General features: G+C 40.2%; 3 protein-coding genes across 6 annotated transcripts in view; 1 reads left to right on the top strand and 2 right to left on the bottom strand.

Moving 5' to 3' along the window:
* Positions 1-13808, bottom strand: part of col17a1b (collagen, type XVII, alpha 1b) — a 28676-nt gene extending 14868 nt beyond the window's left edge. Inside the window, exons 1-10 of the mRNA XM_086093257.1 lie at positions 13268-13808; positions 10965-11032; positions 9707-9763; positions 7446-7496; positions 7187-7303; positions 5663-5935; positions 5501-5557; positions 4098-4133; positions 3978-4028; positions 1022-1177 (exon numbers count right to left, since the gene is read on the bottom strand). Coding sequence (XP_085949383.1) covers positions 1022-1177; positions 3978-4028; positions 4098-4133; positions 5501-5557; positions 5663-5935; positions 7187-7303; positions 7446-7496; positions 9707-9763; positions 10965-11019 — 853 coding nt within the window. The 5' untranslated portion in view covers positions 11020-11032; positions 13268-13808. The remainder of the gene's footprint in view (positions 1-1021; positions 1178-3977; positions 4029-4097; positions 4134-5500; positions 5558-5662; positions 5936-7186; positions 7304-7445; positions 7497-9706; positions 9764-10964; positions 11033-13267) is intronic.
* A 3811-nt stretch (positions 13809-17619) lies between these two features.
* On the top strand, positions 17620-19582 carry sfr1 (SWI5-dependent homologous recombination repair protein 1). The gene is made up of 3 exons (XM_086093270.1): positions 17620-17899; positions 18363-18710; positions 18774-19582. Exons 1-3 carry the CDS (start codon positions 17822-17824, stop codon positions 18960-18962), a joined length of 615 nt encoding a protein of 204 aa, XP_085949396.1. The 5' UTR covers positions 17620-17821; the 3' UTR covers positions 18963-19582.
* The window catches only part of cfap43 (cilia and flagella associated protein 43), a 15515-nt gene continuing 10756 nt past the window's right edge, over positions 19147-23905 (bottom strand). For all 4 annotated transcript variants that reach the window (XM_086093267.1, XM_086093266.1, XM_086093265.1 and 1 more), the window contains 5 exons: positions 23283-23442; positions 23033-23197; positions 21220-21297; positions 19477-19630; positions 19147-19411 (listed from right to left, as the gene is read on the bottom strand). In XM_086093267.1, coding sequence (XP_085949393.1) covers positions 19236-19411; positions 19477-19630; positions 21220-21297; positions 23033-23197; positions 23283-23442 — 733 coding nt within the window. In that variant the 3' untranslated portion in view covers positions 19147-19235. The remainder of the gene's footprint in view (positions 19412-19476; positions 19631-21219; positions 21298-23032; positions 23198-23282; positions 23443-23905) is intronic.

The following is a 23905-nucleotide window of genomic DNA, read 5'->3' on the forward strand; positions in this document are numbered from 1 at the left end:
ACACCTGATGCGTTGTAGTGCATTTTCCGTCATTACCCAATTCATCCCTTCAACTGGGGCATCAACTAAACGTTGAAAAAAAAAAAGTTGACTTAAGAGTCATAAAAGCCATAATACACCAGATGGCGCTAGAGAGCTAATTATCTTTTTTTTTTTGTTGACCTGACATATGTCTCCATTCTTATACCGAAACGAAAGCCCGGTTGGGATCGAGAGCTCAGGCCTGTGAGCGTGTGTGGATGTAGTAACAGTGAAGTGCACAAGCGTATGAGTGTGTGATGAGTGTATGTGTGCGCGTGCCTGAGTATTCCAAGGGCGTCAAATACAAATAAATAAATAAATAAAAACGATATATGCATGGATAGGTCTGATGCCACTGAACATTTTGAGTGGTCGCAAGTAAAAAAATATATATATTCAGAAATGACTTAGATATCACACTTCCAATAGTGAGACAAATTTTGGCTCATTTTACTTATGTGTCATAAAAATTTTAAATAAAACGTTACGAGGGTTGTAACATACAACTTGACCCCAGTCTCCCCAAATATATGCATTATTATAAAATGTATTACTGCTCAATTTTTGAAGTGGACGTGTCTGCTGCGTTGCGACTGGAATTCCCGCAAGTAAGGGGCGGTCATTAATCTCGCGTTTATAGAAAATTTGTGGCATTAAAGGAACTTTAAATTAACGCACAAATTTTGACAACCCTTGTTTTAATGACTAAAAACGTGAAGGGTGTGTTTACTTTTGTTAATGTAGAATAATGTCTGTATTCTTGTGCAGTTACGTATTGAAGGGAAAGTGAATCAAGAGCCTTCAGTGCACATTTTCATTCAGCTACAGAGAAGAACGGCGGCTTAGCGTGTGTGAAATGTCGGTCTTCCCTATGGATTCACTTTCTCATGAAAGCAGATGTCGTGTGCGGCTAACACGCTGTAATCGTAAACCCCGAGTGGGAAGGAGACAAAGTGTCTGTGCATGCGCATGGGAGTGGGATGGGGGAGGGGTCAAATACCCGACTGAGAAGCCCGAGAGGTCACCGAGATGGTCTGGGTCTCCACGCTGGCCTTCTTAGGGTCGCTCATGATGGCCGAGGTGCTGGAGGCGCGGACGGGACTGAAGCTGCTGGAGCGAACCTTCAGCAGTTTCTTCACGTCGTCTAGCTCCGCCCCTGCAAGTGCCATGACACTGTCAACGTCAACATTTGACTTAACATTTTATCCTAATTGATGTCAGTCTAAAAAAAAACACGATTATTTATGCACTCTAAAAACAGTTGGGTGAAAAATTGGACCGACCCACTAACTTGGGTCAATTTGACCCAACTTTGGGTTGTTTTGTATCATCAGAAAGACATACCAACAGAAAGTTGGGTCAAACTGTCTCAAATTCACAGGCCATCAAATTTTTGGCCCAGATTGGTTTATTTATGTCCAAGCGGAGTGTCACTCTAAAAACTGTTGGGTCAAAAATAACCCAAATTGGGCCATAAAAGAGAGTATCACAACTTTTTGATTATTTATGCACTATATAAACAGTTGGGTCAAAAATTGGACCGACCCACTAACTTGGGTCAATTTGACCCAACTTTGGGTTGTTTTGTATAAACAGCGGAAAGTTGGGTCAAATTTCACAGGTCATTACATTTTTGACCGAGATTGGGTTATTTATGACGCAGTAGTTTTAAGAGTGTATCACTCTAAAAACTGTTGGGTCAAAATTAACCAAAATTGGGCCAAAAAAGAGAGTGACCTAACTTTTTGGGTCATTCAATTGAACCAAAAAGTTAGGTCAAATAATAACCCACATTTTAAAAATGGGTTACTTTGTGGGTTATTAATTTAATTTGACCGAAATTTATGGATTAAATAGCTCAAAAAGTTGGTTGGGATTATTTAATTAACCCCCCCAAATGGATGAAATCAACAACCCACAAACAACCCCGAAAAATTGGGTTCCATTGTTAGTCATTAATTTAATTTGAGCCAACTTATTGGCTTAAATAACTCAAAAAGTGGGGTTGGCTCATTTTCAACCCAATTCAAATGGGTTATTTAATTAACCCAAAACGTTGAGTCAAATTAACAACCCACAAAGCTTAGCAATGCCAAACAATTGGGTTGCTTTTGTTTTATTAATTTAATTTGACCCAACTTCCCACAAAGCAGCCCAATTTTTGGGCTCGTTTTGTGTGTTATTCATTTGACCCAACTTTTTGGGTTTAAAAAACTAAAAGCGTTGAGTCGGTCCATTCTTGACCCAATTTGCATTATTTTCGACCCAACTGTTTTTTAGAGTGTGTAATAAATCTGACGTGTAAATAAATGCAAGCGTCTCCTTGCAGTGGCGTCGTCTCAACTGGAAATGTGTTCAATTACAGTCCAGTCCCGTTTGAGAGCATGTGAAGCGCGATCCCCTTGGAGACTAAAGAACAGAAAAATCCTCCCTAACAAATAGGAAGCAGCTGGGTAATTGGACACCAGGCCCATGTGGGGTTAAGTCTGCTAAAAACCGCACTGACTGCCTCCTGGTTGTCTGCCTTGGCCAGGAATAGGCGGCGTTTGCGGTTTTACGGTGAATTTTGTTTGCGGTGCTTCACCCTGGCGTTCCGTTCCGGGCGTACCTCGCACGAAGGAATCCCTCTCGTCTTCAGCTGAATGTCGCGTCGTCTTGTGATACTTCCAGTTGATATCATGGAAAATGTACTTTTTAACTACTTGTATACAAATACTTTGGTCTCCTGAGAGCTTGCCCAGTCGTCAAACGTAATATCAGAGTTTTTTCCACCTGATCGGCTATGCTAGGTGAAGATCCATAGCCACTTTTAAGCGAGGGCAGAGTATGGCCGTTACTGGAACATTATCATAACATGCAGGAACACGTACAGTACATCCCCCACTGCTATCACATCATGGCCCCAAAAGGTAAGCAGAGCTGCATGGAGTTTTGCTGGATGCACATATTAGCGTTAGCTTCTGATAAGCGGCATTAACTTGATTGGTAAAGTTATACACACAGTTTAGTGTATGACCTGCTCCCTAAACAAGTTGAAATGCTTTTATATTCTTAATGAGTGCTCACTTTTTTGCCACCATGTTTTTTTTTTTTCTGGGCCATTCTGGTGCAAATAGAAGCTGCTTTCGTTAAAAGGTTCAGGCTCCGCCCCTGGTTGTCAAAAGTGGGACTTGCCATTGGCCTAGCAGTTATTGGGCGAAGTATACAGTCGCTCTCCCACTCAATTCTTTATCTGTGAAAATGTATAATTATTATAACATCTATGCTAATTTTCATTAGCATGTCTATGGTATTTCACATTTGATGTTATCTTTAAGCTAACAGACTTCATCATTATGTTTTGGTTGAACATTTTGGTTTAAATATACGGTACAATGTTTTATATTCAGTAAACTTCAACAAACAGCTTGAAGCAAGCACGCTTGTCCTCTTATTTGGTGGACTGTGTGAGCGAAAAAAGTCTTTTAGAACGTTTTAAACGTGTTTAATGAGTGGGCGAGGTTAAAACTTGGCACAATAGAGACTGAAATAAAAACATTTTTAGATGGAATGGCTGCAGTTACTGACTTCAATACAGCAGGGGGCGTGATCAGTGAGCGCGAGCATGTGGTAAACGAGTGACTCACTTGTACCACCGCTGCCGCCAAAATGTGCACCCGAAGCAGCACATTACAAAGAAATCCCGCAATCAAGCCCGTCTGAACGTCAGATGGGACATTGTGCTGTGGCCACGTGTTTGCCATCTCGACATAAACACGCACGTGAGAAATGCAGGAATGTCATTTTCGGGAGCAAAAAAAAAAAAAAAAAAAAAGGCAACCTGACACAGCCCCAACTCCAAAAAAACGTGACTCCAAAGTAGCCTGCAAACTATCCACGAGGTTCCTTCAGCCAAATAAAGATGCTTTGTTGCTTTATGATACGTTGCGTAAGGATCAAGAGCGGATTTGACTCACATCTGCCGGCCGTGGGAGAGGCGCTTTGTAGCCGGGCCCGGATCTCGCTTTCTGAAATTCCAGATTAGAATCAAAAGGGAGCGTTTCCACGTGCAGGTGTTTTGGAAAATGAGCGCCTACCTCTGCTCTCGCTTCTCCCTCTGGTGTTGCCGGAGCCTGGAAAGTCCCAAAAAGAAAATTCTAATTATTAGGCATTCACTTAGAGTGATTGCATATGTTTTGACCCTCAATAATTACACTAGCTTCCATGGTTTTATTGACCAGAACCAACACAGTGAGAGCAAAATGACTCAAAATAGTGTTACAAATTAACAAACACAACTTTTTATTTATTTATTAAAGTTTCACTGGTAGTGTCTGACATAAGAGTGTTTTTATTGCGGATTCTTTTTATATAATCGGAGGAAATGGTTAGTTCGAAAATGTGTCTTTTGGGAGAAACGTTCCTTAATATGCCTTTATTGGAACAATGCTCTCCGAGTTATTGTACTGTAAAAAAATAAATAAATGCACACCCATTCTTTTTTTACAATGATTTTCTTGAAATGCCTGGTGTTTTCATTACTTCTCATATCTATTTTTGATTGTCATTTTTCATTGACAGAAGCCATTTTTGTTCATTTTCCTAAATCTGTGTCCATGTAATTTAGGGGAGGACACTTTTTTTTTTTGGATTGTCAACAATTGTTTTAGAAAATGATCCAGATTTTACTGAACTAAAAAAAAAAGTTTGGTCCAGTCAACTGGTCTGTATTTATAAAAATTTAAAATAATTAAAAGGTCTGTATTTATTTATTTATGTATTTATTTATGTATTTGTTTATTTATTTTATTTTATTTTATTTATTTATGTATTTATTTAATTGAAAAGTATTTATTCATGTTTTACTTTATTTGTTTTAATTTCATTATTGTCATTAAATTATTGATTTATTGTATAATAGAAAACAAATTAAATATTTTTTACATGCATTTAACATTCTCATTTATTGGAAAATAAACATTATAGAGTATAATATATTAAAATTATTGCAATGGTAAAATCAAACAATACAAATTATGTTATTCTTAAAATGAACTGTGATATCTTCCATATTTTGCATATATATTTTTTTGTTTTTTGTTGCCTAAGTAATCATTAACATTTGCCCACCACTTACTTATGATGTTAAAATGTTCTTTCAAACACTGACTGTGCAGTTCAAGATTTTATGATACACATGATTAGACCCGAGAACGGATTACAATGCAACCTGTTCGCAAATTTACAGTCACGTTTTTCCCCCCAACTCTTCAATTCACTGGAAAACTTGGCCAAGCCCCTAATATAACCCAAAATGGCACCACAGCATTGTATAATAGAAAAGTAGTGCCTTGGCGCCATTCTGGTGGCAAGGAACTATGTTGAAGTGAAAGGAGGAGTTTCACAATTTGCAGCAGTGTATTAATTCCGATGGGAAGAAAATCTGTTGCTGAGGTTTCCAGTCAAGCTTAGAAGTTTAGCGATTGTCAGAGTCACTTACAATAGATTCCATAGTCTTTGCGGTTAAATTCCGGGGAGGAATTAGCACTGGAACTCCCTGCAAGAGACACAGTAGGGCAGCACAAGTACAAACATTGTCCTGACGTGCCCCCGTGGCTTCCTTCACCTCCACCACGCCAACTTGTCGAAGGCCCCCACTCACCCTCGTAACCTCCGGAGCGGCTGGACGCGGCGTGCTTCCTGTCCGAGGAGGCCGCGGAGGCGGCCTGCGTTCTCTTGCCGCCGCCCGACGAGCTGACCTTGGTCACCGAGCTGACGAGGTAGCCGCCTCCGCCTCCGCCGCCGCCGCCGCCGCTACTGCCGTAGCCCTCACCGTCCGGGTAGCTTCCGGCGCCCTCGCCTATTCCGATGGCATCTCCTCCCAGGTAAACCCCAGAGGAGGAGCTGTAGCTACTGCTGCTCACGCCCACTGAGGCTGCAGAGACATGGAGATGAGGTTTTGACTTTGCATCGCGAGCATTAACGTAACAATGATGATCACATTTGCGTCAATATATAAATACACCACGTAAAAAAAATGAGAGTTACAATGTAACAGAGTCAGGCGACAGCTTGAATAACACAGGCATGAACTCATTTGCTCCCAAAAATACATAAATACGTTCTATTTTAAATATTGCCATTGTCCCCAAAACTTATTTATATGTTTTTTTTAATGCTAGGGCATACAGAAGGCTTTGATGCAGCCTCTGATCTGAAGAGAATGCTTAAAGAAATTATAGTTGTTACAAAAACGGCCAGCAAGTGGCAGCAGAGTATAAGAGATCAACCAGGGCCATGTTGCAAAAGGGCTTTTCCCCCAGTGTTTTAAACAGATAGCTTAGCGATATTCTAATGCTTATTGCTGCAAAATGGAAAAAGATTGAAATGTACTTTTTGTGAAAATGTCCAAATTGAGCCCAAAGTGTCAAAATTATTACTTAAATTGAAAAATCTCATCATGCTCTTCCAAATTCACCAATATTAGGACATCTTGGGGAGGAAAAAAAATCTGATTACTTAACTCTAACTAACTTTTTTTGTACATATTTTATGATTTTTTTTTTATGGGACAACAATGAACAAATCATACTTGGCTACAATGTAAAGTAGTCAGTGTACCAGCATAAATTTGCTCTCTTCAAGAGACTTGACACAGGCATTAATACTGTATATAAATGGCTGGCAACAAAAGTGAGTCCACCCCTAAGTGAAACTGCCCAAATTGTGCCAAAAGTGTCAACATTATCCCAATTTTTATAACAGATTTACTATCCCGTCAAAATAACTCAACACACAGTCAATAATATCTAAACAGCTGGCAACAAAAGTGAGAACACCCCTACGTGAAAATGTCCAAATAGGGCCCAATCAACCATTTTCCCCTCCTCTGTGTCATGTGACTCGCTCTCAAGTGTGAATGGGGAGCCGGTGTGTTAAATTTGGTGTTATCACGCTTACCCTCTCTCATTCTGTGATCCTTTGTATGCTAAGTTACGGTAGCAACATGACAAGATTTCCCCAAAATGAGAGTCTTGAGCCATGTCACCCTGACTTATATATAACTTACTAAGAATTTGAAAGTAAACAACTGAGAAGAGAAGAAAAACAGGCACATTGATTTGCCGCAAGAGTAAGTAGCTGAACTCTTCCCCACTTAGCTCTCATTGGTGCGGTGGAAACTCACAAGAAGTGAAGTAAGTAGTGCCGCTCTTCTGGGTTAAGATGTTCTTCTCCAAAGCTCCGCCTCCTCCACCGCCGCTGGAGCTGGCCATGTTCCTGTGACTGGATCCGACGGTTCCCTCTAGCAACCAGAAGACACACAGAAAAACACGCAAGCGGCCATTACTCATCGGGCACTTCCCTCCCAGCTGCACGCTTGTAATTACTGCGTTAGGCCTCAGCTTCAACGTCAACAATTAAAGCCATGGGACGGCGACACTCACTTGGCGGGAGGGACGTCAGTCTGCCGGTGGATGTCAGCGACTCCGTCACAACTGATAGCGCACAAGGAAAAATGATTTGTTTGGGAATAATCGCGATACAAAGCAGTGTGTGTTTACTTTAGCATCAACGCTAATCCCTGCTTGAGCAACTGTCGAGTGAGCGGGTGCCTGATGATTATTCCCAAATCCATGAGAGTGGATGTGCTGGTGACATGCCAGAGTGCAGTTTTAGTACTTTTAATTGGGCACAAGCCATTAAAGGTGACTTTTTGGTTTTGTTTAGACTTTGCAGGTTAAGGGAAAGTGCTTTTACACTCCTCCAGTGGCCCCTTAAATGGAATCGTAACATTAAGTGCTCAAAGATTAGACATAAACATTAGGGTTGCTTTTCAATGGAAAGTACGCAAATATCTACAGTAATATCAAACATTTTGTCTAAGAATGAAAACAAAATAAAACAATTTTTTTGTTGTAAAATATTTTGGTACATACTTTTCATTGGACAGCAACTCATTAATAAACGTGTCCTGGTCCCTATCAATCAAATCTGATAAAACTGAAAATCATAAACTGTATTTAGCTCAAATTCTGCTGTATATTTCTACATTCCTGCTGCTGCTCAATCATTTGTTGACCGAACAGGTGCCTGATTATTATTCCCAAATCAATTAGAATGAGTGAACTGGTGACATGCTGGAGAACAGTTTTATTTATAATTTACTCTTAAAGGTGGTAATAGCCTAAAATTGTGCATTTTGATCCTCTTGCAGAGCTGAATAGGGTAACTAAAATATTACAAACAACTCAGGATGGTGCAGGGCAAACATGCACAGTAATACATATATTGTTCAACTAAAACCTCTATGACAGACAGTGTAGTATAAAAATAAAAAAAAGCAGCCTTTTTGATACAGCTCTTGTATTGGATCTCATTCGATAGTGCGGTTGCCAGGTTCAGATTTTTTTGGGTTACTGCAATGGGGGAAAATTGTACAGAATTTTCTGTTTTGACAAACTAACGGCATCTGTCCAATAAATCACGAATACATTCCCCCGAAATATCAGGAGAGGAATGCAAGCCCGCACTTAAGTTTTTACGGCATGTCCATTTTTCATTTTCTATCTCTCTATGTACTAGCTACACTATCTATCAACCTAGCTAGCTATATACCACTCCTATCTAACTACAACTTACCTATATAGCTAGCTAGCTACCTATCAATCCTATATAGCTACGACTTACCTAAGTAGCTAGCTAGCTACCACTCCTATCTAGCTACGACCTACCTATGTAGCTAGCTATCTAGCTACCGCTGCTATCTAGCTACGACCTACCTATGTAGCTATCTATCGCGCTACCGCTGCTATCTAGCTACGACCTACCTATGTAGCTAGCTAGCTAGCTACCTACCTACCCACACCTTGCCACGTGATCGTCTAGCCTGCTATCTTTCTGTTTATTCATCAACGCATTCAATTTGTAGTATCTCGCTATCTACCCATCGTCTATCTAGCTATCCATCTACCGACTTACCCATCTATCTACTGTAATACAATTACAACATTATTTTCTAAACACTCCCAATGCAGGGAGTGTTTAGTGTGCAGTGAGTGTGTAGCATATTTACTTCCTGGATATGATCGTTAATAATAACAACGACCATTCCGAGGAAAAGCTCGACTCATGTGAAACGTCATCCTGCCTCCCTGTTCCTGACCCCCTTTCTTCCTACTCTTCCTCTCGCAGACTTTTATGGACTTCTCGGTTTCGCCGCCAGGCCAGCGAGCTAACGGCAAACATACTTTAGCTGTTAACCACTTTGGCCCGGCTGCCAACAAGCCCTCCAGACGCCAACCCCCAGTGTCCATTTGTTAACTCTGCTCCTCACACCTTTGTTATGTGTTTTTTTTCCTCCCCCCTTTGCCTTTTAAGCACTTTGCGTCTTACTGAGCTCAACCGACTGGAGGTGATTATATTTAGAGGTGACACATCAAGAACAGTATGGTCTGATATTATGCGCCCACTTGTATTTTATCACCAGACAGGACTTGACCTCATCACACGTTGATTAATAAAGCAACTGCTATGTGCAAAGATGGCTCGGAGGGTTTAAATGTGAGACGACGGGACGGGGCGGGGAATTGGGGAAATTTGAAAGGTGAGACTTGAGAGAAGTCAAAGGCATGCGAAAAGTGACAGACTGCGCGAGACAAAAGCGCCCAAGAAAAGGTGGCGACAGCGTGGAAAGTTTAACTCTAACCTGGCAGGAGCGGCTGTGGGGTGTTAGCTGGGTTCTTTGAACGCAACATAACATCAGCTGAAAGGTTCAAGTGGCTGCTGTTGAAGTGGATTTACACATGACGTTCAAGTTCAATTAAGTTAAGAGACAGTGGAACCTCTGAAGTCCAATGTAACGGAAGATCTGCAGTGTGGCTCAAAAGTCTCACCAAAAAGTTCAGGCTGAAAAGCTGGCGAAGTTTAAGACAGTTAACTAGCATTTGTTTTGCTTTTTTAGGGATTATTTTACTTTTTATTAATGGGAAAAAAAACCTGAACATGACATCACACAAGCTGTCAATTATCAGGACAAACACCTCAAAAATTGCACAAACAAGGGAGCATCATCGAAGCTAAGCTAAGATGCTTAAAGTTCCCATAAAGTGAATATAGATGTTGTCTAAATTTCAAACACCACAAAGAACAGTTGTATTAACAACCCTGCCAAATTTTTAAATGCCAAGTACTAAAATGAGGTTTTGAAATCAAGTACAATCAAGCCGTTCTCGACGTTTTCCCTGAATGTGCTAAAACCACGACCTCCTGCCAACTGTCGATACAACTACGTTGAGCATCTTTTAAAACATTTTTTTTTTTTTACACGTTTGAGTCTTGAAAACATATCCACTTCAAACTTGATGGATGGAATATATCCCACAAGGTTGGCACAGAGATTTCCACACCACGATGGGCGGGCTAGCCACCAGCTAGCTCGCGAGTTAACGGGCTTCCGGGGTTCAACTCGGCCGGCGTTCATGACCCCAACTCTTCACGTAGGAATTTAAATAACCACACCAAACTGTTCTGTAAAGCGTGACATCCAGAAAAGGGGCATTTTGCGGGTGAAGGAATAGCGAGCTAAGGCATAGCTAGGCTAGCTAAATGCAGCTGGTAGTTGTAGAAACTAAAATACGTACTGTATTTCCTTCTACATTTTATGCTTGCGATGTGTTTTGTTGTGTTCAAATATGTTTAAAGGATGTGGGAGGGAAACAATTATTAAAGAAGATCGTTTTTATATGTCTTCCCTCTATATCGTGCCTTTCTACGTGTACAACCCCTGGAATTACTTTAAACATCGTCTGGCCACAGATTGGAACGGACTATTTCTATTTCCATTATTTCCTAAGGGGAAAAAAAAAGTATTTTTAAATGCAAACAAATGTGCGGTTGACCAGTTGGGTTTGTCCTCAGAGGTTCCACTGTATCTTATTACACCCTGAAGACTTGAGAAACCTCACCCCGTTCGTCCGCCAAGCCTCCCGAGAAGTCCGCCAGTCCCGTTAGCTCGTCCATCCCATTTTATCTGCTGACAGGATGACAGCACAGCGATGACCGCACTCGCGCAACCGTTGTTACGCTTCGAACGCGGTTAAATGGCAATTGGGCTATAAAAATGATAATCCGATGAGATGGGAGGGGAAGCACAAGAATGTCACAAGATCCGCTTGAGTTTCTGGGGTGAAGGAAGGTCACGAGTTGGGCATGGAACGGATGCTTTTCCTGGAAATTTCATGCCACTGGAAAATGTTTTTATATTTGTAAAAAAAATAATAGTTTTGCTCGTTTATAAATATGGAAGTGTCCTTTTATATCCATTTAGGTGTGATAAAGTGAAGTAGCAGTCACCAATGTAAATGTTGGTGTATGCCTTTTTAGTGCTGCAAAAGCCACATGTCAAAGCTAGCTAGTCCAAAAAATTAACTGTGGCGGTCCACAAGGATCAACTCTAAGCACATTTTGTTTTTAATTTGGTTTATTTCAACAATTCTTGCAAGACTTCAATTTCAACAACGATGGCGAGGATTAACTAAGGTTTGCTTTTTCTTTAGATTGTTTTGATGATACTTATTCTAAAAGATGTACATTTCAGGAAAAGCAAGTCTCGAACGTAACAGACTTTGTAACTTGGACCACGATCTCTGCCGAAGTTCAGTCCAGTTGTAGTTAACTTTGAAGTTCAATACATTTGTCATTAAGAACAGTTTGTTTTTAAAACATTTAACTTCTATGTGCAAAACGTTTTAATTTATTTATTTAAGTTCAGATTTTTCATGTTCTTATTTTTGTTCATGTTACATTTGCTTACAAGTACTTTTTAGGGGGATTTTTCCCCTTATTTTTAACTCATACAAATCCATTTTTTTTAAAATACTTTGTCCTTCACTCCCAAAAACGTATTTGCATGATTTTTCTTTTCTTTTTTATGCAAGAGCATACAGAAAGAAGGCTTTGATGCCGTTTCTGACACGAAGAGGTGGCTTATTAAATCAATTGTAGTTAGTACAAAAAAACATGGCCAGCAGGTGGCAGCAGAGTATAAGAGATCAGCCAGTGCCGAATTGCAACAAGCTCCTTTTGTCAGTGTTTTCACCAGGAATGTGAATATTGATGAAACTTTGCTACATTCTAATTGCTTCCAAACGGAAATGGATATAAATATAAAAATATCTTTCTTTTGGTAAGTTTTTTTTTTTTTATAGCAATATAACACAATATTCTGTGGGACTTGCAAAATCAGTCAAAATCCAGTAAAACAGCCGGGAGCGAAAGGGGTTGCGTCAGTGAAAATGGCTGGGAGTCAATAAGTTAACTATGATTCTTTATTTTGATGTCGGTCATGAAGGTGGCACTTTGCAGAGTATACGGTTTTTTTTTTTCTCTTTAGTGTTACTGCTAAACAAAAAATAGAACCAGTGGTAATAGAAAGTTAAAGTCTGCGAGCATACATTAAACCTCCAGGGTAACTGCTTATACTTTTTCGGGGCCAGAAAAGTCACATGCCAAGCAGTAAAAGTCAAATGTCAAGGGTATAAAAGCAACATCTTTGAAGGTACAAGCCCTTGTTCTATACAGATACTACTCATGTACATTTTTGTCCTTGAACACAACACTTTATAAACGCCCTCACATGTTTAAAAAAAAAAAAAAAAAAAGAGCTAATGAATAGCGAGAAAGGCTCCAAAGCAGCATTATTGTGCCGAACAAACAAAGGCTCAAAAGGCCAGATGCACACTGTACAAGCCGCTCACCACACCCTGAGGATATTTAATATATCCAACACTTTTCCTATTTCCTCAATCTCCCATAAACACGTGATCTTACTGTTTTTATTTTCCACCTTCAATGCTGACCTGACTTTTTTTTTCCTTTAAAGAATCCACATCCTAAATTCCTTTAAGTCACCCAGTAGCCTGTTTAACGTCACCTCCTAACCTGGAAATATAAATAACATATAGCGGGGCTGCTGTCATAGTAAGTAGTCTAAGGGGGGGGGGGGGGGGAGAGGTCAAGTCCTGGAATATATTTAGGAAAGATGTAAATAGCCCAGTAAAGAGCATGTAAAAGTATCCGGAGATCATGGTGACAAACTCATTTTAACGTGCGCAAAAAAGATTTCATACAAGAGGATTTTGTGCATTTCAAACTCAAAAGCACAACCAGAAAAAGTCTTTGAGTGAAGTGGTTGCCATTCAGCAAGTAAAAAAAAAAAAAGCAGCAAAAACGTGCTTTTAAAAACGATTTCCAGTGTTTGTGTTCATACCTCCAGCACAACGGAGTCAATCAAGTCCCCCCGTCCGCGTGGAGCTCCTTTCGGGGAGGGGGGAAGCGTGCGTGCGAGCGCGGAGAAGCCCCGGGATGTTCCTAAAAAAGAAAAAAGTCCTCTCCGCTCCTTGTTGTGACTTTTTTTGTTGCCCAAGTAAAGTCGCAACAGAGATTTGCGGGCAGTGGTCCCGGCCGCGCCCCTCAGCGCCGCTTGGCAGGCAGGTGTAGAAAGTCCGCCGCTCCAAAGTCCCACAGCCGGAGAGGACACGTGAACGCGTCCTTCTGCAAACTTGAAAACAGTGAGTGAAAACTCCTCCTGCGGCTCGGTGGCCACAACTGCTCCCCAAATGTTTTTTTGGAAAGGAGGAGGGGGTGGGAACTTTTTTTTTTCCTATCTTTTATTAATGTGGAGGCCGATTGTGTGCAGAGTGAAAACTTACCCTGTTGCAGCTGGATCACATCTGCTGCACACATTGGACAATGATTGGCATGCAGTTTGCAGCCACTGCTTTTTGCACTGTATTACTGTACTGTACTTTATCACATACAGTACACAACACAGTATTTTGAAGATACTTATGCATGTGCAACTTTTATTTTTGTTTTTTTTGCACAAAGGCTTGCTTGTGACAGTTTAACGGTATAATTGCAAGCATGACTCCATGCTTAGCTTCATTGTAGGAGGTTTACTGTGGATATACAAATTCAACACACCTCGTTCAAATTCCAGGATTTGTGGCATTAAAAAAAATAATTTTAAAACTTTTGCTACCACGTTCTGCTGCTCTAGTAAGCTTTTCTAGACATGTTTTTTTTGCCATAAAGGTTTTTGCTAACACAGCCACTAACACTATTTTGAACGGCTAATAATTCCCTCCACCTCGTCGAAGGCCCCATTTCCATCTTAAGAAAAACAGAATGAAACAGGCGATTCATTTTTTTTTGTACGTTTAGAACAGATATATAATTTGTCATTATCATGAGTTAACTAGTGAAGTCATGCGATTAATTACGATTAAAAATGACGCCCCTAATTTTTAATAAACATTTCTTATTTTTTGGAAAAAAAATTATAATTATTTTTTTGTTATTTTTAAATAATCTTTATTTAAAGAAAGGATTATTAAAAAACTAGGAGTGTCAGACGATTACTTTTTTTTAATCGTAATTAATCACATGACTTCCCTCACGATTAATCACAAATTTTATATCTGTTCTAAATGTACAATAAAAAAAAATCTAGGTTTTCATACTCTTGTTAACAAAAGTGGGATTTTTTTTTTTAAACCAATAGAAATTGTTCAAATGAATTTTGACGTCTATAGCCGTCAATGGCAGTGAACGAGTTAACTTGCATTCCTTAACAAAAACAAAAAATCCTCCTACTTGTTCAAAATGGCAAAACATCACACGATCGCAGAATTGAAAGCATCAAAGAACGTACTGTTATGATGCTGCATGGTGTTTGTTTTCCTTATGTGGGGTCTAATAAATGCCCTGAAATCCTCCAAAATGTCAACTTTGAACCTTAGAAAATTATTGGGAGGACCTTATAAGGCTATGCAACTTCAATCAAGACAGTTTTGACTGTATTTTCAAAAAGTGTCTACAAAGAAAGATCATGCTTTACAACTTCACATGAACAAAAGGTTTTATTCTTTAACGGCGCTTCGTGACTAAAAAGTACTCTTTTTTTTTTTTTTTTTTTTTGCAAGAATTCCGACCATTTACATTTGTGCGACTTGGAGCGACGAGGCATTCTTTATCTCTCCAGCGAGGAGCCATTAGAGCCGGTGGGATCCCTGAACCACACCACGCCCATGCGGCTCTGACCTCCACCCACCCGCATGACTCACGGCGAGCGTGACTCGGTTCTGCTCCACTGATGGAAAACAAATGGCCCCGAGGACAGTGAGCGGCAGGAGAAGGAGGAAGGAGGGGCCGGGGGAAGGGGGGGGGGGGGGGGGACTTTGAATAAAGCCAAACCTAACGGGAAAGGGAATTGTTTGAAAAAAAAAAAAAAGTTGGAAATATTGAATGTGTTTTTTTTTTTTTTTTCAGCAGACAGTTTGGATCCGACATGTTTGTGCTCAACATAACTGATAAAACACAACGAGCAGATTAGCTTTGCATAAACATTTTAAGTCCAAAGGTTCAATGCGAGGCAATGATTACTTCATTATTGCAGATCTCGCACTAGGAACTGAATATGTAAACATTGATTATGCACCGTGGGAATACTTTTAACGTCTCAACTGGCAACAGTTGGACAGTGATGAGAGATTTTACAAGTTCTTTGGACCTTAAGTGCAGACTTTTAGCTATAATTTAAGAGCTTTAACAAAAATTACAGCCATTTTTTATTAACCTAAATGTTTAGTCTCAAGAAAATTTATGTCACTGTCAAAATACTTCTGGATAGCTGTACAGTGGATATAAAAAGTCTACACACCCTAAATGCACTGTAAAAAAAAAAAAGAAGCCTGTAATAATACAGAATTTTCTTTTCATTTTAGTTTTTTTTCTGTATTATTAAAATATCATTTAATTTACAAAAATAAACTCTGATTTTACATGTCAAATGTAAAATAACATGAAATTACTGTAACGGTAAAAACACACAAAAAAAGCCATTAGAAATACATATTGATTGTTAAAATACGTTCACAAATGTATCGTAACTTCACAAATATTTGTCTGTTATTTAAAAAAATAAAATGTAAAATTCAACTTTAATACCCTAAAAACAGATTTTTTTCTGTGTAATTTTACCGTAATTTCTTTGTGAATTAACACATTTTTAAAAGTGAAAATAACTACAATTTCTGTAATGCCCTATAAAAACTGTTAAACTGTACTTTAACTATGGAAAAAATAATAATTACGAGAAAGTAATTTTCTGTTATTTCACAGTATTTTTCTGGTGCCCTACCTTCCAGAAAATTATCGTGTTTTTTAAAAAATGATTAAAAAATGTATATAATCTTTTTTTACAGTGTGTGTTTCGCCCATTTTGGGTGAAAACACCCTAAAATTTTACTGCAACCCCCCCTTTGCCTATTTTTATTTTTTTTGTATCTGGATAGTTGTAAATAAATAAACAATAATCTGATGAAATGATATGATTAGATTGTTTTCAATTTTTACATTTCCAAATCCTGTATTTCAACCGAGATCCAAATAAAAGGTCAAGCAAGCAAAGTTGGCCGAGCACTCATTGCTCCAGTTTACGCACGACAATAACGAGTCTTTCATTATCTTAATGAGGAATGGGAATCTCTCCAGCAACCGGTCCGAACCGGCAACTGAACCTACTGCTGCCCAGCAGACAGCATCACCCACTCCTCGCAGCGATTTATAATTAGAAGCGATCCCATCACTCATGACTGTGGCTTCTTTTCGCACGCACGCACTCTTGTAACAGAGTGTGTTGAAAAACGCACGCAATGTCATTTCTCTGCCACACTTTGGAAAGCAACACCAAATCATGTTGGGAGTCTATTTTGTTGTTGTTGTTGTTGTTCTGGGGCAGCTTGTTTCACACTTTGCAGAAAAAGAGATCAATCGCCCAGTGAGATGAAAACAAGAGCTTCTCTGTGCAAAGGCCCTTTTACTGGATTTTCACAGAATCTCAGCGTCACGCTCAATCACATGAGAGACGAAAATATTATAAAACTGATAAATGGTTTAACCCTAACATAGACAGAAAAGGCGCGGCTTTGGATCCCCATTGCAGACTTGATATAAATTTATGGCCGCACATGACACACACACGCACACACACACACCTGTGTTGGATGAAAAGCTGGCAACCTCAGTCACATCTCACATGGATTCTAGATTCTTGATAGACACCTTTGCCTCGCTTTGGCTGAAAAACTGCCAACCAATGCCTGAAAGTAAGAGTTGAAATGTTGACTCAGTCGCGAGAATGTGCTACAAAGCTTCATCATGGCATACGTGAAATTGCACAAGTGTGTTCAGGCAGGGATGAGGTTACAGAACAAAATGTAGGAGATGGTGGAATAAATCTGCAAATGGAGGTGAATCAACGGGTGGGAAGTGTTGAATCACCTCGTGACTCCCCCATAGAAACTATAGGGTAACTAAGAAATAGTCTGACAACACCTATGATCTGAAATGAAATTCACTTCCCTTTGATTTAAATATGTAGTATGAAGCGTAACATTGATAGAAATATATCACATGCGCTGTTTAAATTGAGAAAAACGCCCACATGGATGCAAGGTGTTTTAAACAAGGTGTTAGTGGGTTTTGAGTAAGAAATACGAATAACTACAACTCCCTTAATCCACCACGGGCGTGCGTCATCAACTTTCCACCAATCACAGGCTTTGGAGGGCTTCTGAACTACAAAACAAGGAAATGCAGAAAATTCCATTCTCGAAAACTTCGTTTATTCGCCATTTACTTACTTCCACGGCTTTATGTTTTTCAGAAGATAATTTGTTCTTTCTCCTGTATTTTCAGGTTCTAATAGCGCTTTTGAAGCGTTTTGAGTAGCGACTGCTAGCGAAGAGCTGGTCGCTTCATGGAGGTCACGCCGAAGAACGTCTCATTTCAGTCGGAATATCGTTCACCGTCGAGTCCATGTGGGTCCAATGAAGCGGTAAATTAAATTTATTGAACGTATTATTGTGTGCTTATGTTAATTGTTATCCGCAACAAAAAAGTGTAAATGTGGAAAAAAAACCCTCTCTTTTGCCTAGATTGAAAAAGTCCCTAAAATTGTTATTTTAGAAAGTAAATCATCACAACACCTTTACTGTATTTAATACGTAAAGTAACATTAAATATAGTTGACCATTCCAACTGATTTCATATTCACATCTTCGTGTCTGGTTCTTACCCGTTCCTAAATTAAGTGCTGTAAGAAGATGGAATAGTCTATTGGATTAGTCCATTTGATTTTTGTGCATTAATGAAAGATGTAATAAATTTATATGAGACAATCTTGTCTTCTAACTACATCCGCATTCTACTTAGAGGTGTTTTTAACATTTTTGAAATTGTAATGTAAAGTATAGTCACATTAGCTCAAATGTAATGTGGCCAATTTCTGGTCTCCACAGCCTCAGCAGAAGATGAGCGCCTCCCTCAAGGCGCGGCTGAGGAAAACGCGGCACTCCTTCACTTCGCCCGTGGCCAAGCGCCTGTGCGCGGACGGCCAACGCGTTCCATCGCATTCCCGGACGACGGATGATGATGATAATAAAAAGAATCCTCCACTTATCAGCCTGTCTAACGCCAGCTGCCAGGAAGGCAAACCTGGGAGTGAAAAGATTTCCGGGATGACTCCTGGACCGGCGCACTCTCGCACCGAAGACTTTGCGCAACGACGGGAGCGGCTCGGCAGGGAGGTGAAGGACAAGACGGAGACGTTACGGCGATTGAGGATGGTGAAGATGTATAGGAGTAAGGTGGGTCCACCTGGCATAGTGATAAGACGGCGGCTTCTCAACTTCTTAAATTTTCCTCTTCAGAATGACCTAGCTCGGCTTCAAACCTTGATCGACAAGTGGCGGAGTTGCGCCCAGAACGCGTTGTACGAGCTCCGGTCGCACGTCCCTGCGGAGGCACGCGAGGCCAGCCTGTCCCAACTCATCGACCTCTTTGGCCTGGATGAGAAAATCCTGCACTTTGACCGCGCGGAGGACGACTTTGATTCCTGAACGTGCTTTCAAAACACAATCGCGTGCATACCAGGGAATTAGAATGTCTTGGAAAACTTAATTTATGACACGAGTTCAAATTAAAAAGTTAAATAAATGGCATGATTATAATTTATAGTTAATGACAACTTCTATGGCAGAACACAAAAGAAGAATGTTTACTATTAGTGATGGGGCTGGTCCGTTTAACATGGAGTTGTTTATTCGTTGCTGCCATGTTGTTGTCCCGTACAGCCTGATTTGTAGTTTGCGTAAATAAAACCTGCGAAAGGCTCAGTTGTATTTGATCTGCACCAGCGACGGGACGTTCCTCATCCTCAAATGCTGCGCCTCGGCGCTGAGGAACGCCAGCTTCTCCATCTGGAACCTGGCCGTGTCCTTCAGCCGCTGCACCAGCAGGACCTCCTGGTAGCGCTGCTCCGTGTTCGCCGCCTCGTTAGCCTCCGTAGCTACAAAACGTCCCAACGCCGTTGAGGGGAAAAATTGCGAGCGACGCGGCGTGAATTTGGGTTACCTGAGGCCTCGTAGATGTGTCTCATCTGTGACACCACCACGTGCATGTCCTGGACCTGCTTGTCCAGAGTGACGTTCTTCTGTTCTTTCATGGCCGCCTGAGCTTGGAGGTGTCTGATTTTTTGTTTGCGATACTTCATGTCCTTTTGATAATTCTTGAAAATGAAGTGTGTGTGGGGGGGGGGGGGGGTTGATAACTTCATCATCACAGCAGGGGTTCAACTGATACATCAACTTTGTGTCCACATTTGAAACTTAAAGTTGACTAACCGCTAATCACGTGCGATGAAAATAAGTGAATATTAGTGAATGATTGTAAATTATAACTGACTTCTCGATCCACAATTGCTTTAATTACACGACTGATTTTGGTTAGGTTGAAGCTTTTTGGGGACCGAAAGATATGTTTGTCATTAACTGGGCCACCCGAACTTCGCTCACGGTGGCCCGACTGGAGCAGTACAAATTTCATAAATAAGCTTGCTTTCTTAACATTTAATATTTTAATCTCGAGTCACTTAAATTGATGACTCGTCATTGATACTTTTACCGCCAAAATACTATGCACATTTGTTTTCATGCGCTTAGAAGACGTGAATAATAAAACCCTGAAAATGTCAAATGTTAAATATTCAGTTCGATTTTATACATCAGAAAAGTAACTACACGGAGCTTAGTAATATTAAGGCTAATAAAAAGGCTTAAATAATACAGTAGGCTAATTAGTAATATAAGGGCCAGTGCTGGTTCTAGTAAAACCAACCACAACATGACTCAAGGTGGCCCCGTCCCCAAAAAGCTGAAAGTGGAAGTCAACCTTAAACATTTATTGACAATAATATGTTATATGTGACCTCACTAGTCTAAATATGATATTCTGGTTGATATTGTGTTAGTGGAATATGAGTTAAGCAGCAAAATCCAGCTGTTTTTAATCCATCTCAGGGGGCGGCCATTTTGCCACTTGCTGTCGACTGAAGATGACGTCACAGTTAATCGGGGCTCAGGCAACGACCAATCAGAGCTCACCTGTTTTGGGAAGCTGAGCTGTAAATGGTGGTTACCTGAGACCTGAGCAACTGTGATGTCATCTTCAGTCGACGACAAGCGGCAAAATGGCCGCCCCCTGAGATGGATAAAAACAGCTGGATTTTGCTGCTTAACTCATATTCCACTAACACAATATCAACTGGAATACCATATTCTTGACAATAATATGTTAGATGTGATCTCACTAGTCTAAACATGACATTCTGGTTAATATTACATTTGTGGAATAGGAATTAAGCCGCAAAATCCAGCCGTTTTTATCCATCTCAAGGGGCGGCCATTTTGCAGCTTGTTGTCGACTGAAGATGACATCACAGTTGCTCAGGTCTCAGGTAACAACCAATCGCAGCTCAGCTTCAGAAAAAAACAAACAGGTGAGCTGTGATTGGCCGTTGCCTGAGACCTGAGCAACTGTGATGTCATCTTCAGTCGACAACAAGTGGCAAAATGGCCGCCCCCTGAGATGGATTAAAAACAGCTGGATTTTGCTGCTTAACTCATATTCCACTAACACAATATCAACCAGAATATCATATTTAGACTAGTAAGGCTACATAGAATATATTATTGTCAAAAAATATTTTGGGGGATTTGACTTTCACTTTGAAGTAGAACCCTGTTTATGTAAACGTTTGAGTCAACGTAACCATGGGAGCGACTTCAGTGTTCTGGATGCGAGCGGGCCTTCCGTTACCTTGAGCTGCAAGGCCTGAGTCTCCTTCATAGATAGCGCCTGCTTGCACACACGATTGTCGGTGTCGGTCTTGAGATACTGGAAAGAGGAAGAAAAAAAAAGCGTACAGAGAGCACGCTGTTCAACATCCTGTTGCCATGCTGGCGTAAAAACAACGGCGCAATAAACATTACGACCGCACTTTATGGATTTGTTTGTATTCAAACGCTTGAATTCGTTCCAGAGGCCTGAACAATGACAGGAAGCGGCGCTGCTCGCCACGGGAGAACCACCTGAACGCTTTGCCAAAGTAAACGGGCACTGGACGCAGTGGGCGGGGGCCTGCTGGAGAGCAGATTCTCATGCGCCGTCATGGCCGTGTTAAAAATAAGAGCCAGACGTACGGTGTGACTCATCAGATTTTTATGGGGTCTGTTTATTGCCAAAGCTACTCGCTCTCCGTGGCCTGGACATGTTTTCGGGGTGTTTTAACGCGTGGGAGTATCTCCCTGTTAGGTCGCGTGTTTACTTAAGATTGATGCGAGCTGCCTGAATTGCTTTTGTGCGTGTTTAAATGGCGATAAAGAGAGCAGCCGCTTTCACCTGAGGAGGTTGCGCTGATAAAAGATCTTGAGACATTTAGCTGCTTAGAAATCATTTGATGGCTGGCGAGACCTGCTTTATGGCTCGTTGGCGGTTTTGCTAGATTGATAAAAAAAGAAAAAGAAAAGATAAGTAAATCATATGGGCAAAGGTTTAACCCCCAGCCCTGATTGATTGGTCAAGTTGTTCTCAAATGGGGAGTCATATTTACTTGAAGAAAAAAAAGTTTTTCTCACTCAGAAAACTAAATTTTGCAAGAAGATTTTTTAGTACGTTTGACTAGTTTATTAACTCATTCACTGCCATTGACGGCTATAGACGTCAAAATTAATTTGAACTATTTCTATTAGTTTAACATTTTCCCCCCACTTTTGTTAACAAGAGTATGAAAACCTAGATTAAAAAAAATTGTATTAGAACAGGTATAAAATTTGTGATTAATCGTGACGTAACTAGTGAAGTAATGCGATTAATTATGATTAAAAAATGTAATCGCCTGATGTCCCTAATTTAAAAAAATATTTTCTTTAAAAAAATTTATAATATTGCTTTTTTCTCTCTCTCTTTTATTTATTTATTTATAAACTCATAAAAATGTGCTGTACTCAAAATTCTCCATAAAAGTTGCAAAAAAATTCTGAGTGAAAAAAACTTTTTTTCAAGTAAATATGACCCTTTTCTTCTTTCTTTTTTTTACAGTGCAAAATGTATCCACTTTCCAAGCATACAATTATGGACATTTCTTTGTGCACTGGGAACAGAAATGAGCCTTCCCTCAAACTGTTCCACAAACTTGGAACATGAAAGCATGAAATTGTCCAAAGATGAAAACTAAGAACCAGGAGACAACTAAGGGGTCTTACCAAATAATTATTTAAGATTATTGTAAACTACTGTAACATTCTATTTTATCATTTAATATGGTCTATATATATATATATAAATCGTTGAGTGGTTTAGGTCCAAGTAGGAGTCTGAGGTCTGCAAACTCAATCGGGTCAATTAGTGGAGCCCAGAGTTCAATGTAAACATGGTGAAGCAGCATTTAGCTGTTATGCTGCATGTAGATGGAATAAGCTGGAAATAGAAGTGAATACAGCCGGAAGTGTAAATGCTTTTAAATTCATGTTAAAAACGACGCTCTTTTACCATACCTATGATTAAGGTCTTTAAAAACATTTTTAAAATCAAAATCATGTTTTTGTTAAGTCACCTGCAACATACCACTTACCTCTTTGTGGTCCTCGGTGAGACGCATCTTCTGGATGTCCCGTTCCTTGTTCTTGAGGTCCTCGATCTGCATCATCCTCATGGTGTTGTCCCACTCCACCTGGATGATGCCCTTACGGAAGTCTTTGGTCTGCACCATCACGGCTATCTTCTGATCGCCGAGGGTCTGATTGGACAAAGCGGCAAAAGGTGAGACACTGGTTGGTTGGTTGGTTGAGCCTCTGCCAGGAGAGTGAGTGCGCTCAGCTGACCCTGATGGTGTGGTTGAGTTCTTCCACTTCGTCCCTTTGGAGAAGAATGGACTCGCTGAAGTCGGGGATGAGATCCATGTTGGTCACCTCCACCTGGCCCTGTTTGAGCAGGAACTGGACCGTGATGTCTGTCAGGAAGTTTGTCTTCTCCTTGCGCATGCTTGAAGGTGTCAACACACAGAAAGGGAGGCACAATCGAATGAGATTGATACTAAAACTTTTCATGAAGCAGACATGGATAATTAGGTCACATTAAGTGGGTTTCCATCCACCTATTTTTATTAACATTTTCGAAAAAAATTCGGGGGGGACGCCCAAATTTAGCAAAAAAAACGTTTTTACGCTTGGAGGGGGTGGTTTTTGAAGCGTATCGAAAAGGGAAAATGCATTTTGCGAATAACGACGACAAGACCGGATATACGTCACGCGCACGTTTGTAGTCACAATAAATGGCCGATGATAAAGTAAGATTATTTGGGGAGACGAAGAAACACGATTCTTTTTATAAATAATTAAAGAAAAAAAAAACATGAATGCAATTTTCGATGGCTTTATTCACATCAGCTCTCAACGTAACGACACACTTCCCTTACATGCGGGAGGGAAGCCAAGAAGACAAACTA

The sequence above is a fragment of the Leptonotus elevatus genome, chromosome 13 (assembly GCF_054856555.1).
Source record: "Leptonotus elevatus isolate MCC_2025b chromosome 13, RoL_Lele_1.0, whole genome shotgun sequence".
In the NCBI taxonomy this organism is placed as follows: Eukaryota; Metazoa; Chordata; class Actinopteri; order Syngnathiformes; family Syngnathidae; genus Leptonotus; species Leptonotus elevatus.

Bases quoted from the DNA above. Each gene is read 5' to 3' on its own strand.
- sfr1 (XM_086093270.1), top strand. From the start codon at position 17,822: ATGGAGGTCACGCCGAAGAACGTCTCATTTCAGTCGGAATATCGTTCA. The intron at 17,900-18,362 runs GTAAATTAAATT...TGGTCTCCACAG, and splicing joins CATGTGGGTCCAATGAAGCG to CCTCAGCAGAAGATGAGCGC. The intron at 18,711-18,773 runs GTGGGTCCACCT...TTTCCTCTTCAG, and splicing joins TGAAGATGTATAGGAGTAAG to AATGACCTAGCTCGGCTTCA.